Source organism: Chrysemys picta, chromosome 11 (assembly GCF_011386835.1).
Source record: "Chrysemys picta bellii isolate R12L10 chromosome 11, ASM1138683v2, whole genome shotgun sequence".
Lineage (NCBI taxonomy): Eukaryota > Metazoa > Chordata > Testudines > Emydidae > Chrysemys > Chrysemys picta.
Genome location: NC_088801.1, coordinates 50,080,899 through 50,097,990, shown reverse-complemented (window position 1 = coordinate 50,097,990; position 17,092 = coordinate 50,080,899). Strand labels below are relative to the sequence as shown.

The window sequence follows — 17,092 nt, the reverse complement described above, 5'->3', positions numbered from 1 at the left end:
CCATCAGGCATTGGGATCTCAACCCAGAATTCCAATGGGCGGAGGAGACTGCGGGAACTATGGGATAGCTACCCACAGTGCAATGCTCCGGAAATCGACGCTAGCCCCGGTACATGGACGCACACCGCCGAATTAATGTGCTTAGTGTGGCCGCATTCGACTTTATACAATCTGTTTCCAAAATTCGAATGATATAAATTCGGATTAATCCCGTACTGTAGACATACCCTAAGTGCAGCTGCCGTTATTACGGAGGCTGTTAATGTGGACACAGGGCCTGTATAGCAGTGTCCTTCCCAGGATGTGAATAAATATTGGAAAAAAATAGTCCGAATAAATATTAATTCCCCAGAAAGGAACCTAATTAGGGCCAGGGGGTCTCTGATAGGAGGCACATTTAAGAAACTGCTCAATGCCGCGTGGACACTACTGGATTCCCTGAAAGACACTGAGAGCAGCGGCTTGCAGTCTCTGGCCACTGACTGAAAACCCTCTGAGATCATCTTCTAAGACTGTGGGAATAGGGACCTTCTTTGCTGTTCTATGAGATTTGCATCAAATACAGTCCAGACTCAGTAATAGGCTGTGAAATTGATCTTTTTTAGTAAACGGAAAGGATGGTAAACATCTTATTCTGATCAGGAGAACCCAGACTGCAGAACGATTCTGAGGATATGATGAAGCGAAGAATCTTTGCATGCAGACTGGATGCCTCCTGCCTGATTGACAGGTGAGGAAGGATATTAGAGGAGGTGCTCATGCCTTGGGAAAGAGCATTTTGGGCATGAGGGATTTTTCAGGAACTATTTGTAAAGAAGAAAGGAAAGCATGGTTATTGTTACAAAAGATAAATGGAAATGAAAAACAGCTGGGTGATAAATCAGTAAAATGAAGCCAGAGTTGAAGGCATTTAAGAGAAAATATTTAGGATAAGTGAAAAACAGGGAAAGGAAACTGTATTTGGTGAACTACTAAAATGGTGGAAAAAAGTGAGAAGAAATAGGGCTATAAATCAGATTTTTAGTTACTTAATAAGAAAAGGAATTGTCTTGTTCATTGAGGATGCTGAAGATATTGTGGCAAATTCTAAATTAATCCAAGGGAATATAAACTGGTTTAATTTGCACTTTTTCCTAGGGGTCTAAAGGTGCTGTAATGATTTAGGTATATCTACACAAGCTACAATCACTCTTCCAATTGCAGTACAGAGATTCCCTGAGCCAGCTTGCTTGAGTACTGGTAACAGCAAAGCTGTGGCAGCATGGACTTCAGTGTGGACTAGCCGAGGAAGTACCCATGCTTGTACAGCCTATGCTGAAGCTCGTGCTGCTGCGACTTCACTGCTATTTATACTCAAGCTAGCACTCCTCAAACTACTGCGACTATGTGTACACAAGCTTAACTTGTAGTGTAGACGTATCCTAAGGGAGTCTAAACTGGTGTAACTTACATATCAATGGGCCAGGTTAAAATAGGCCACCTCAGCACAATAGAATAGGAATGTGGGAAATAGACCAGCTTCTGCTTTAACTTATGTCTTCTTACACCCTTCAGTTCATAGTTTCACTTGCTACACCTCTCTTCTGACCTCTCCCGCCTGGCCAAATTCAGAGGTTATGGGAAAAGCAGTGTAGGTTACAAATGTGCATGTTGTTAGTGAATATGGAGGTAAGAGAGGCTGAGTGTAACTGAATCTAATTTGGTGTAGTTTAAAAGCCAAGGAGACCAGAAGAATGTATGAATTATACCATCTTAGATTCCTTTTGATTTATCACTGAGTTTGACCCACTGTTGCTGGGCACACCTCCAGGCTTGAAAGAGAAAAAAAAAAGGCAAGAATCTAGATTCTAGAGTATAAATTTGTATTAGCTGACTCAGCTCATTTGTAAGCAAAATTTGTCTCCAAAATTGCCCTAAACTTTGTAAGTAATCAAAACTCATGTTATCATGTTTATCAGCGAAAGAACACGGCAGGGATCTGTAAGAAAAGCAATTAACATGATGTATTTAAAAATATATCAGATAATGGTGTAGCCATCAGACTGTAAATAGGAGTAAGAATAACAAATCCCAAAGAAACTATAACATTAAAAGATACTGCCCACATCTCTACAAGGAAGATAAGAGCAGATTAGACCAAAGAGAGGGAAGCATTACTTCCTGCAAAGGACAAAGCTTATCTTGACAGAACTCTCACTACAGAAGATGTTGGTAATTAAAAACAAAACAAAACATACACTACTGTGCTATAGATTTGAACAGCATTTTACAGACACTTTTTAAAAAGAGTTGGCATTTAAGGTCACATAGTCTGACCTTCTATACAGCACGTAGTCTGACCTTCTATACATTACAGGCCATAAACCACCACCCAGCTACCCCCACACCAAGCCAACAATCAGAATTAGATCAAAGGATTACAGCTCTCAGGAGACTAAACTATCATGTGGCACAGGCAGAAAACAAGAGGGACAGAGGTGCACCAATGTCCAAGACCCCTCCAATGGCAGTGACATGGAATTAATTTAGTAAGATGTAACCAGATGATCATGCCCTGAAGATCTTACACTCCAAACCTGAATCCTGAAAACCTATAGAGTCAGATTGTGATTCAGACCATGAGTCTGTGAAAGGCAGAAAAAACAGTACCCCTTTCAACTTGTGAGGGCTACCTGGATCTTAGACAAATGCATGAAAGAATAAGCAGGACTACATGCAAACTTACTTTCTCCCCAGAACAAGAGGATGGGGAATGGATGGATTGTTCCTGTTGTCCTTCTGGCTAAGGGTAGCGATGTACTGCTGGCATAGGCAACCAATACAATACTATTCCCCAGGAGCAAGGAGGGGAGAAAAGTGGCTTGGGATGTTTCTCTTGGGCACAGTCTAAGCCTACGTGAAACAAGGATTGCAGGATCAGGCAGTAGGGCTCATAGGCTCTATGGCAGGGGTTCCCAAACTTGATTCATGGCTTGTTCAGGGTAAGCCCCTGGCGGGCTGCAAGACTCTTTGTTTATCTGAGCGCCCGCAGGTACGGCCGCTCGCAGCTCCCAGTGGCCGCGGTTCGCCGTTCCCAGCCAATGGGAGCTGTGGAAAGCAGTGGCCCAGCCTGCACCGCTTCCAGCAGTTCTCACTGGCTGGGAACGATAAACCACGGCCACTGGGAGCTGCGAGCAGCCATACCTGTGGACACTCAGGTAAACAAAGCGTCTCGCAGCCTGCCAGGGTCTTACCCTGAATAAGCCACAAACCAAGTTTGGGAAACCTTGTCCTATGGTAATATGAATAATAAGGGGGAGGCAAGTATGAAGAAGATACACAAGATACAAGATAACAGATACTGCTGTGACATGCACATCAAGTTGTTGGCTGTTTTTTTCTGAATTATTGACGTGTAAACTGACCAGAGCAGATATGTAAACATGACAGCTTCAGAGTTGGTGATAGGCATGAAAGGGAAAAATGATTAGGAGGGAGAGAGAATTCTCTCCTTATGGTATCAATTTATTTCTTGAAAATAATGCCTTCCTATACATTCCCTGTAATAGGTGGTGTCTTAAGCTCTGAATGTCCAAAGTTTTGAGTTACTACTCTCTCTTCACATGATTCATTACTCCTCACAGTCAAGAAAATTTTGCTTTTGGATGTGGGGAAAACAGAAACCATAACAAAAAAACTATTAATGTCAAAAAAGACAAAGCTCCCAAGCGCAATCCTTTGTATTTTTATTTGGCCATAAATTATTTTTTTTCATTTCTGGCTGTTACACAAGGGAGCAAACTTTTTCCTTGCATGAGTGCATACCATTTCCCATGCACTTCAGTGGGGCCTCTGTGTGTGCATTTAGGGCACTGTCCCCAAGAGACTACAGTTCCTATATTCCCTATTCCAAAACTATCAAGTTCACTACTAATCTGACAGCCATCTAATTGCCTTAGGACAGATGGCACCAAGCTAACCTGTCCTGTTTTTACATTATTATTTATCCTCCCTGTAGAGCCCCTTGCAGTATTTCAGTGATGACTCAATAAGATTTAGGATAACTAACAACAAATAATAATTTACAAAATAAACACAATATTGATGCTACTGTAATCTGGCCTGATGGTATTCCCAGGGCTTGTCTACATGGAGACTCAGGCTATGAGTATGTGTGCCAGCACAGATGAGTACGAGACCAAGTACATGCTTCCTGTTGCCGTTCCAAGTGTCCACATTACACTGTGCTGGACATGGGTGTAATGTGGTGTACACACGTATATCCGTGTCCACACTGCTGCTGCTATTTCACAGTGTTTGCGCTACCATTTTGGGCATTATCCCAGGGCTCTGTGAGGACAGGGAGACACTCTAGGAATCACTTTGCTGTGTACTGTTGTTACTCTCATAGAATCATAGAACTGGAAGGGATCTCGAGAGGTCATCTAGTCCAGGCCCCTGCACTCATGGAAGGACTAATTATCTAGACCATTCCTTACAGGTGTTTGTCTAACCTGCTCTTAAAAGTCTCCAATGATGGAGATTCCACTGCCTCCCTACACAATTTATTCCAGTGCTTAACCACCTTGACAGTTAGAAAATTTTTCCTAATGTCCAATCTAAACCTCCCTTGCTTCAGTATAAGCCCATTGCTTCTTGTTCTCTCCTCAGAGGTTAAGAACATTTTTTCTTCCTCCTCCTTGTAACAAATTTTTATATGCTTGAAAACTGTTATGTCCCCTCTCAGTCTTCTCTTTTCCAGACTAAACAAATGCATTTTTTTCAATCTTCCCTCATAGGTCATGTTTTCTAGACCTTTAATCAATTTTTATTTCTTTTCTCTGGACTCTCTCCAATTTGTCCACATCCTTCCTGAAATGTGGTGCCCAGAACTGGACAGAATACTCCAGTTGAGACCTAATCAGAGCAGAAGAATTACTTCTCATGTCTCACTTACAACACTCCTGCTAATACATCTCAGAATGATGTTCGCTTTTTTTGCAACAGCGTTACACTGTTGACTCATTTAGCTTGTGATCCACTATGACCCCCAGATCCCTTTCCACAGTACTCCTTCCTAGGCAGTCATTTCCCATTTTGTATGTGTGCAACTGATTGTTCCTTCCTAAATGGAGTACTTTGTTTTTGTCCTTAATGAATTTCATACGATTTACTTCAGACCATTTCTCCAGTTTGTCCAGATCGTTTTGAATTTTAAGCCTATCCTCCAAAGCACTTGCAACTCCTCCCAGCTTGGTATCGTCTGCAAACTTTATAAGTGTACTCTGTATGAATTATCTAAATCACTGTGGAAGATATTGAACAGAACTGAACCCAGAACTAATGCGTGTGGCACCCCACTCGTTATGCCCTTCCAGCATGACTGTGAACCACTGATAACTCTGGGTTTTTTCAACCAGTTTTGCACCCACCTTATAGTAGCTCCCTCTGGGTTGCATTTCCCTAGTTTATTTATGAGAAGGTCATGTGAAACAGTATCAAAAGCTTTACTAAAGTCAAGATATACCACGTCTACCGCTTTCCCCTCCCCCCCATCCCCAAGGCTTGTTACCCTGTGAAAGACAGCTATCAGGTTGGTTTGACACAAATTTTTTTTGACAAATCCATGCTGACTGTTACTTATTACCTTCTCGATGTTTGCAAATTGATTGCTTAATTATTTGCTCCATTATCTTTCTGGGTACAGAAGTTAAGCTGACTGGTCTGTAATTCCCCGGATTGTCCTTATTTTCAGATAATTGCTAATGGCTCATATATCTCCTCAGTCAGCTCCTTGAGTATTCTAGGATGCATTTCATCAGGCTCCAGTGACTTGAAGACATCTAATTTGTCCAAGTAATTTTTAACTTGTTCTTTCCCTATTTTAGCCTCTTCTGATCCAATCTTATTTTCAGTAGCATTCACTATGTTAGACATTCAATCACCATCAAACTTCTTGGTGAAAACCGAAACAAGGAAGTCATTAAGCACCTCTGCCGTTTGCACATTTTCTGTTATTATTCCCCCCTCCCATTGAGTAACAGGCCTACCCTGTGCTTGGTCTTCCTCTTGCTTCTAATGTATTTGTAGAATGTTTTCTTGTTACCCTTTATGTCTCTAGCTAGTTTGATATCGTTTTGTGCCTCGGCCTTTCTAATTTTGTCCCTACATGCTTGTGTTATTTATAGTTGTTTATAAATATATTAATATAAACAATATAGTTGTTTATATTCATTCTTTGTAATTTGATCTAGTTTGCACTTTTTGTAGGACTCCTTTTTGATTTTTAGATCATTGAAGATCTCCTGGTTAAGCCAGGGTAGTCTCGTCATACTTCCTATCTTTACTATGCAGTGGGATGGTTTGCTCTTGTGCCCTTAATAATATCTCTAAAAAACTGCCAACTGTCTTCTATTGGTTTTCCCCTTAGACTTGCTTCCCATGGGAACTTACCTACCTGCTCCCTCAGTCTGCTTAAGTCTGCCTTCTTAAAATTCATCATCTTTATTTTGCTGTTCTCCCTCCTACCATTCCTTAGAATCATGAACTCTATCATTTCATGATCACTTTCATCCAAGCTGGCTTCCAAATTCTCAACCAGTTCCTCCCTGTTTGTCAAAATCAAATCTAGAACAGCCTCTCCCCTGGTAGCTGTCTCAACCTTCTGAAATAAAAAATGGTCTCCAATAAATTCCAATAACTTGTTGGATAATCTGTGCCCTGTTGTGTTATTTTCCCAACAGATGTCTGGGTAGTTGAAGTGCACTATCACCACCAAGTCCTGTGCTTTGGATGATTTTGTTAGCTGTTTAAAAAAAAGCCTCATCCAGCTCTTCTTCCTGGCTAGGTGCTCTGTAGTAGACCTCTACTATGACATCACTCTTGGTTTTTTACCCCTTTTATCCTTACCCAGAGACTTTCAACAAGTCTGTCTCCTATTTCCATCTCAACCTCAATCCAAGTGTATATATACAATATATAAGGCAACATCTCCTCCCTTTTTTCCCTGCTGCTCCTTCCTGTCCCCCACCTTCACATATTTGCTAATATTTGTGAGGGTAAAAAATAATTCTTCCATCCTGAGTGGGCTCAGGACAAACCTGGTTTGCAAACTGTACAGGCAGCTGGATCCCACCCACATGCATGCTGGTCGTGGTTCCCACTGGGCTAGGGAAATCAGGGATACCATATGTGCACACATGCAGGCACAACAGGAAGGCAGAGGATGACATCTGCCTGTGCTTATGGACACCTTCACATCCTGTACAGCTGCTGGAAGAGACACATGAGGGAACACTGTCACAAAACTTGTGGGCTACGTAACTTTGTGGGGTTTTGTTTCCTTGCAAATGAAGACCATTCACGATTCATTCCTGTGTAATTGCACACATTACAGACAATTAGAACAGGACATCTCTTCTCGGTAATCACCTGAGGGGTGGGTTTGTGCTGTGAGGGGGTGGCCAAGTTGTAATGCAGTCATCTTGCAATGTTTTTGTCTTCACTATTTATACTTGTTTAGAAACCTCTGTTATTGGGAGCTCCCAATCTTTCTTAACGACCTATGAGGATTTGCTTGTCTGGGAAAGAGGGGTTACACAGCCAGTCACCACTTATTGTCAGCAGTGCTAATTGTATTTAAAAGATGTATAGCGCACTAATCACTACTACAATTGCATGGCAAGTTGGGGTGTAACTCTACAGTGCATTAGCCTGCCATGTGCACCCTGCTGCGCAGAAAGTCAAAGTACACTATGGAGCTTTTAGCATGTGATAGCAGGGTCCACACAGAAACTTAGTATGCAGCAGGCTGGTGCGCTGTACATTAACACTCTGGCTTGCCACGCACTAAGTCTCAGTGTGGACAAGCCCTTAGTCTCTGCATCTGGTTCCTATCTCTCTGAGGAAGTGCAAGAGAGCCATCAGGAAGGACAGCACTGCATAGTGTCATATAGAAATACATGTAGTGTTACCAACTCTTGTTATTTTATCACAAGTGCCATGGTATTTGTGGTTTTCTTAAAGCTCTCACCTTCTGGAGTCATACACAGCTTTCATAAAAAAGAAAAAGCTTCTAGGCTTCATAGCAGTGGGAAAAAGCTAGAAAATGGCAACCCTAAGTGCTGAAAAAACAAATGAAGAAAACTAAAAATGTATATTTTAAAATTATCATTATTTTAAGCCAATCCTGTAATATTTTGAGCCTTGAGTTATGACTTTTGAACACCTGGGTTTGACAATACTGTGTGTGGCAACTTTACACGTACTGCTGAAATGTAAATCTTTCTAGCACATCCCTACCTATACGATTTGGTGAGCAGGTCCAGGAACTCAAAGCCTTCAGTGACATTTCTCAAGCAAATAGCTTTATATTCATGATACATGTTGTGTACAGTAGCACCTCAGAGTTACGAACACCAGAGTTATGAACTGTCCAGTCAACCCCACATCTCATTTGGAACCAGAGGTACGAAATCAGGCAGTAGCAGAGACAAAAAAAAAAAAAGGCAAATACAGTTCATACTGTGTTAAATGTAAATTATTAAAAAGAATAAATGGGATGTTAAAAAAGATTCAACAAGCTAAGGAAATTGTTTCTGTGCTTGTTTCATTTAAATTAAGTTGGTTAAAAGCAACATTTTTCTTCTGCATAGTAAAGTTTCAAAGCTGTATTTAGTCAGTGTTCAATTGTAAACTTTTGAAAGAACAACCATAACATTTTGTTAGAGTTACGAACATTTCAGAGTTATGAATAACCTCCATTCTTGAGGTATTAAAAACTCTGAGGTTCTACTGTAGTATCAGTAAATCTGAACCATTCTATGTATGCATAGGTAATGTGGGCTAATTTTCAAACTTGGGCACCTACTTTAGGAAGACAAATTCCACATATGGGTGCTCAAGTTGACATTTAAGCAGCCACACATTTAAGACCTGCAAAATATGCTTTGAATGCCTAAATTCAGAAAATTTGATTCCATATCTAGATTGTTTCTTGTCCACAAAACTTCCTAAGCTAACTGTTACCAGTTGAAGTTATTTTTATCTTTTGGCTCAAAGAATTTGTGTTCACTTAAAAAAATAGAAGAGTTCTTGAACTTCAGTAAATATATTTATTTTTAGGGTATCGTGATTCAGGAATCTCTTGTCCAATTCTCCACTTTGGCCATATATATATATAGACTCCATATATCAGTTTTGTCTATTGATCTGAGAAGTAATTTCACATACAATGGAAACTCAGCAACAGCCTTAATCATGGACCATCGAGCACAACACATAATTAGACAATAGACAAAGTAGTCCATTATGCTTAATTTCTTACAGCGGGAATTAGATTCTTCTCAGGCAATATCAATTGCTAGGCATAAATGAGATCACCAGACCCATGTAATCAGTACTCACCAAACCACTATTTTCTACCAGGATGCTCTCTTATATTCAGATATTTCAAATATGAGTAAGTTGTCATGTTGTTTGACATTCGGTTTTGAAAAGTAAATGCCAATAAATTCTGTGCTCTAGTAAGCTAATCATATGACATAACTTCAATAATTATAACTCTCAGAATTCTTACATGCCACCCAAATGACCTGAGCAAGATAATTTAAAGGTAAACAGACTCAGCAGCTGAGGAGAATTATTTGCATCTGACGTACCTACAAACCTGTGAAATTCACCTTGCAGAAACTGAACAAATGGGTGGAGTGATTAGCTTTTCCTCTACCTCCGTCTCTTCAGATTCTCTTTGGATACATTTGTAAATCCACTGAGAATAGCGTTATCAGTAATGTTTCCACTTAACCACTGAAGTGTGAAAAAATGTTTTCATTGTTACTTACTGCATGAGGCCACTAGACTACACAAGTTTAGGTTATGGCTCATTTCCTATAGTTTTCCGGCAATGCTAATACAAAATAGAAACATGAGCCAGCATCATGCTGTAGTTAACTGAACAGCAGCATTATGATATAAAATATTTTCAAGGTAAATTTCCTCAGGTTATTGTGGCACACTGTAAGTAAACTTGAGTACATGCGTTTAAAAAACTAAAAAACTGATTTCCAGAGCTGCTCAGCATTGCTGAGAATGAAACCGTCAGTTTTTAGGATGTTATAAGCTGCCTATTAAGATTCCTATGTGCCATATTATTTGAATGCCTCATGCGAGCTATCCATATCCGTCCTAAGAGACATGAGACCACACTTCTGTGTTGCCAGACCCATCAAAGAATCTGCTCCATTGTATATAAATGCTAATACTGTTGGATAATGTGTGTAAAAATGCTTAATCACAATTTAGGCCATGTTGAAGAGGCTCTTTCATACTGAGAAATGTTAAAAATCTATCCTATAAAAGCACACTCAAAAGTATATTTAAGAATAGTTTTTTAATTGTGCTAATTAATAAATTAATAAAGCAAGATTTATTTTCCCCTTTAATGTCGATTTTCCGCTCCCTTTATCCTTCACTGAAGCTGTAATGTTGAACTTGCGATGGACCAGTCTTTGCCATAGCAATATACAACAACTACATAAACACAGAAATATGAATTCCCTGTGGAATCAAGTAGAAGCACAAGTCATGTTTAGGAAGAAAATTCTCATTCAAACACAAATATCTTCAGTAATAGGAACATAGAAATCTACTGTCCTTTGCTTTTTGGTTTAAATGGCCCATTTTTCCCCCCAAATTTGCTCAAGCCTGGAAGTCCCTACTTTAAGAATGCCTTGTCTGCTCTAAAACAGAGTTTATAAAAGGTTTGGCTACTATTGTGAGTTCAGGTTTTATCCATGTACCACAGATTTAAAAATATATTCTGGTTTTAATTTTGGTGTCATGGAAATATGTGATTTTCAATCTGAGACCAAAACATGCTTCAGCAAACTCAATGAACATTGTGGAGAAAAAGAATTAGATAAGATGAAAAGAAACATAAGAGTGTTCATAGCAGTTAATTTAATCTACTCATGTTCAGAAGTTTAGTAGAGTTTTTTTATAAGTTGCGAATTTAGGACACTATCTGAACATTAGCTGTTAAACAATTTGCACAATCATTGTGGCATATCATATGGTCTTTAAATTATATTACTACTACTATGGAATGTAAACTGATGGTTATTTATATTCAAATCTTATGCAAAATGTGATAGATATGACAAACAAGACATACCGCAGAACGTTTTCTTCTTTTACTGTAGTTCCTATAATCAAAGTAACCATATGGACTGAAACAAATTCTTCTCAGTTACACAGGTACAACTCAAATGACTTCAGTAAGGTAGAGAGTTAGAATTTGGACCTCACCTTGTATGGATTTGATCCTGTAAACCCTTACTCACATAAATAGTCCACAGGAATATGCTTGAATAAATATACTACATTCGCACCACATGGTGATAACATTCTATTAGAGCTTGTAGGGAATTTTTCAAAGTTGCTTGATGAAAAATGTCAATATTTCTTTGTTTTCTTATTAGTTCTAATTCCTAAACTCCACTTGTTGTCCTTGTTAATGAAAGACCTCAAGAGGGCAAATTATACCTGTTTAACCTCACTGATGTCACAGTGAATCAGTCCATCAGTACATCTATTGCAGTATCCTCTCCCTGTCATTTGTCAGTAAAAGATCTAGAGAAGGTTCAAGAAACCACCCATAGAACATTTATGAAATATCTTGCCCACAGGGGAAATTTCTTCCTATACATCATCAATTAGTGGTTACTTTATGATCTGAAATGTGCGGGTTTTTAGACATATCTATTTCATCTACATTAATACTGGATGTTCACTTTATCTGCACAAATATCTAATCCTGTCCTGAATCTTTCAAGCTTTTGGATTCAATTATGTGGTGTGGAAATGAATTCCACCTGATTGTGAAGAGAAGCATTTCTTTTGTTGACTTTTAATTCTTCTGGATACTCCCTTTTTCTTTTAGATGGAAAAGAATAAACAAACATGCCTGATTTACCTTTTCTGGACCATTCATTATTTTATATGCAGCAAACGGGAATTTCACAGTCTTGCTTTCCAGGTACAGTTGTACACTCAATATTGTGATGGCCTGCTATGGAACAGTGGCTGTGACCTGCAACAGATGTGTGCATGAAGTCAGAAGGGACTTCCTATGTATGAAGGACAAGTTGGTAACTGTCCTGGAAGAAAAAAATTCTTGGATTAGAAAGGCAAGTACAGATGCTATGGAGTATCAGAGAAGCTGAGACATTTGGGAAACACCAGATTCAAGGAAGAAAGGAGCTGGCTACCAAAGAAACAGGGAGTAAACATCAGAGAGGAGGTCTTGCAGATCATAACCACCAGAGACAAGAGGACAAGGCAGCATTCTACAAGGCTGTGGCAGATGAGGAAGGGCAGGGTTTGACCACCAAAAAAAAAGAGAATCAGGAGGAATTTCACAGAGCTAGAAGTTTTCAATCATTACCATGGCCTCCGCATGGAAATTATGGATGATATCTCTGAAGATCCAACTGGTCAAATGGAATGAAGAGGTGTATAGAGCACACCTCATAAGAGCCCAACCCATAAGAAAATCAAGCTCGCCAATGAAGAGATTTCCAAACACCCAAGGAAGACAGAAGATCCTTTTGAACACTCTATCCTAAGAATAATGGAATGAACATTCTGCAATGGACAGGATACTAAAAGATGGTGGCAACCTCCGAGATGTGAGTCTAAGATAGACTTCTGAATTTGGTGGGCAAAGATACAATGGTTATGGTGCATATCAGCACTAATGACTTGCTTTGTGGGATAGTTCATACGTTATAAATGATTTCAGAGAATTCAGAAGACTGCGGAAGGAGAAGAACGTCCAAGTGATCTTCCTGGAGATCCTTCCTGATCCAGATAACTTGCATTCAAGAGCTTTTAAAGACCTGGCTGTGGAGCTCTCAGGACCATTAATATTGATTTTCAGTAAGTCTTGGAACAATGGGGAAGTTCCCAAGAACTGGAAGAAAGCTAATGTTGTACCAATATTTTCGAAGGGTAAATGGGATGACTCCAGTAATTATAGGTCTATCAGCCTGACATTGATCCAGGACAAAAGAATGGAATGTCTGGTATAGGATTGGATTAATAAAAAATGAAAGGAAGGTAATATGATTAATGCAAATCAATATGGTTTTATAGAAAATACATCTTGTTAAACTAATTTGATATCAGATTTGGTTGATAAAGTTGGCAGTGTTGATATAAAATTTTATAAAAGTGATTCTGCTTGTAAATAAATGGTTTATTTTCAGGTATTAGAGAGGTAAAATTAATTTATTCTAAGTCATTACAGTGGGGACTCACATTTTTAAATTAAATGTGAAATAAGGTAGAGGTTTACTATTGTAAAATGCTTTATATAATAAATTCTGTCTTTCAAACAAAATAATTCTAGAATATATATAGAGAGAGGATTGGTCTTGTGCTGAATACACTGGACTGGGACTCTGGAGAGCTGGGTTAAATTGTGAGTTTGCAATCAACCTTCTGTATGACCTTGGGCAAGTTATTCAAGGTCTTTGCCTGAATTTATCACCTGTAAAATTGAGGACAATAATACTTCCCTGTCCCCACACTTTGTCTTGTTACTTAGATAGTGAGTTCTTGAAGGCAGTGACTGAGTCTCATTATGTTTGTTATTAGTTCTATTATTTATATTACAGTAGCACCTACAGCCCAATTGTGGTAGGCACTGTACAAACACAAAAGAGAAAGATGGTCCCTACCCCAAATAACTTACAATCTAAGTAAACTTTTATAATTGCAATAAATTATTTATAGTGCCCAACACAATGGAGCTTTGATCGCATTTAACGGCAGGTGCTAAAATACAAACAACAACATCGGGCCACATTCCTGGCCCATGTGTGGCCCACCTGTGCTGTTCCAACAGCAGTGCTAGCAAGTGCAAGAACCATAACTGATTGATCCAAACTAGTATTACATGGAATAGCGTGCACTGCCTCTCATCCCTCTTTCTGCAAAGGCTCAAAACTGAAAGAAATAGGAAAAAGACATTAAAAATGGTTATCCCCAGTAACTTAAATGAAAAAAATTGCAAGAGCATGAGAGCCAAAAAGGCCTAGAGAGGGGGGAAAAGGTGTCAAGAGCTGGGAGATTAGACTGATCACATCCTGAAACCAAGACCACTCAGAATCATAGAAACGTAGTGCTGAAAGAGATCTTGAGAGATCATCTAGTCCATTTTACTGCTCTGAGGCAGAATTAATACATAATGACCTAAGCAATCTGCTAGTAAGTTTGACCATCAAAGCTAAATAAACAGCAGATGGAAAACATGGTAGCACAGAGCTCATTCCCAGATGTGGATGGTTTTCTGGCAGAGAAGGTTGAACCACACAACTCCTGGAGTGGAGATAATTGCATGAAGGAGAAAAGAAAGCTATTTAATAAGCGTCATCAAGTGATGAGGTACTGCATAGAAATGTGATCCTCAGTGAAGTATAGGTGTTTTGAAGCGTAGATGTAAATCAGACTGCCAGGTTGTCTACCTTTAAAAGAGGAATTATGCCTCACATTTAAAATTTGATTCACCAGTTTTTAATTCTTAATGGTGAGCTGAGAGTACATCTACACTGCAAAAATAAAATAAAATAAAAAAAACCCATAACAGCATGTATCAGAGCCCACGTCAATTGATTTGGGCTCTTGCTATGTGTCTAAAAATAGCAGTATAGACATCCGAGCTTCAGCTAGAGCCCAGGCTCTGAAACGCAGTGAGGAGGAAGGGTCTCGGAGCCTGGGCTCTCATCCTGAGCCCAAACTTCTACACTGGTATTTTTAGCCCTGTAGTGCGAGCCTGTTCAGACTGAGCAGGGTGACCACCTTTTAAAAGGTAAAAGTGGGACACATGCAGGAATCCCGCCCTCTCTGTGGCCCCACCCCTGCTCCTCCTCAAGCCTGGGAATGGAACTTGAACTCTGTATTTCCAGACTGTCCCGCCTAATTTGGGACAGGTGGTCATCCTAAGCCTGAGTCAGTGACTCTGAGTCTAGCTGCTGAGAGGCTGTCTTTGCAGTGTGGACATATTGGGAGGGAAGAGCTCAAATGTGGACAGCATGTAGTACACTGGGGAAGTCATCATTATACAAATAAATAATAATAGTTGCAATCTCTGATCACTCTTTTCAGAATGATTATCACTCTGGTGTCTTAATCAGCCTTAATTTTATTTGCTCTTACTGTGGCCTTGAACACAATTAGTGACAGCAGAGTCATGAGTTGTTATTGGAGATGCTTTTGTGTTTGCCCTTTGAAAGTTGTAATTCTGTCCTTAAGATACTTCTGCAAAAAATGTAGATGTTCAACTGTTATATTCCAAATAGTTACAGTAATTCCCCAAGACCCTATCCTAGTGCATGTTGGGTATGCAGTCCTGTCTTAAGGAAAGCTATCCGTTCTGTAGTATCAGTGAGATTCCAGCCATAATACTGTAATTGATTGTTGACAAGATTTGTGTTCCCTCCTACAGTGTCTTAACTGAAATTATAACTAGCTTAGCTACTTATCTCTTTTCTACCTCAGATTTCAGATACTCTGAATGTGCATGTATGCTATTAGAGTTATAATCAGACCTACGCCACAGGGATGTTTCTACGCAGTGCCTCAAATTGTTTGTCTATAACAGTGCAACATTCATTTACACATTTATCATCTGACTAAATAATCCTATTCTACTACCAGTTATCATATCTTTAGTGATATTAAAGCAACATTAACAAACTGAAAAGTAATCCTGTTAGGACGCAGACAATGAACTTGACTTGGTTTCCTTCAAGATTTTGTGTGGGGCAAATATTAAATACTTCAGATGAAGGTGTGAAACTACTGTAGTAGACATTTATACAATACTGTGCCTATGGAAATAGTTTCTTACTGGCCTGCTTATGTCCTGAAACACAAATAGTGAAATCCTTTTAAAATCCTAACCCCAGTTCCCATATACAAAGTGCAAAATGCAGCTTGGAATGTGGGACAAGGGCTATAAGCCTCCTTTGTACTCTCCAATCTTGAGTCACTCAAGAAGAAGCTCCTGATAGCAGCAGCAAAATGGGCGATTCAGCATCTGTGACTGGCTAGTGGACGTAACTCTTATGGTAAAGATAGTTTTCACTGGTCATGGAGAGGAGCTAATGAACTGTCCAACAGTTTCCTTCTGAGGATGATATTCTGCAAGAGGACAGACAGTTCAGTAAGTGTGAAACGGATTTTTCCAAAATGGCTGACTATATTTTTCATGTTGTTTTGACTGGTGGCTAGTGAGATTCCTGTAGTTTTCTTTTTGTTGGTAAACAGATTAGGTTTTTTTGGTTGTTGCTCAGCAGTTGCTGCTGTTCCTGATCAAGAAGTGGTTTCATTTTTTTATGTAGAAACATTATATTTATATTTTTCTAGCTTTTTATAGGAGAGGAGGAAAGGATAGTTTGCTAATTTTACAGAGTGAAGAAAAATAGTAAATGAGAAAAAGGAAGTGATTGTTCCTGTTGCCTGACAGGTTATGGAAAGGTTTTGACAAGGTGGAAATACTGTATCCATATAACATCTGTGGGCCCAATTCTCATTTAAACAAAGGCCACTTACATCACCTGGCAATGTACAGTGCACAAACATAGATTAGTTTAGAATTGAGTTGCGTTTAAATGAGAACCGGGCCATGTATATTTATAGAACACTGAGATAATCTGAAACCTCTCACTGGATTGTGCAGCATGTTAGTTGAAATAGCTGCCATATAACTATCTGAGGCCTGGCAGCCAGGCGGTTAAAGCCTTGTTTAAAGCAGCCTCACACTGCTGCAGCTGCTGCTTGTGATTTCAGAGGGAACAGCAACCTGAGGTTTGAGTGGCCTACAGTTCAGCAAACAATCTAATTGTGCAGCACGAATTCCTGGAGGGGAATGTCAATGAGCCTAATTGGTTGCTTAGAGCTGGTTTGGGAGCAATGGAGGACTATATACCAGCAAGGGGGAAGGAACAGAAAGGGACACTAAGAGAACTATACAAATCTCTATTCACTAGGCTTCAGGGAACAACCTCCTTTTCACCTAGACTTCTCTTTATTTTGTTTGTCTCTATCG

At 39.4% G+C, this 17,092-nt stretch overlaps 1 protein-coding gene across 21 annotated transcripts in view; it reads right to left on the bottom strand.

The window, feature by feature from the left end:
* Positions 1-17,092, bottom strand: part of GULP1 (GULP PTB domain containing engulfment adaptor 1) — a 331,420-nt gene that overhangs the window by 81,151 nt on the left and 233,177 nt on the right. The window contains exon 2 of one of the 21 annotated variants that reach the window (XM_065561965.1): positions 11,954-12,070. The exons of the other annotated variants lie outside the window; for them this stretch is intronic. Within the exon in view, the coding sequence (XP_065418037.1) occupies positions 11,954-11,971 (18 nt within the window). The 5' untranslated portion in view covers positions 11,972-12,070. The remainder of the gene's footprint in view (positions 1-11,953; positions 12,071-17,092) is intronic. 21 annotated transcript variants of the gene reach the window in all.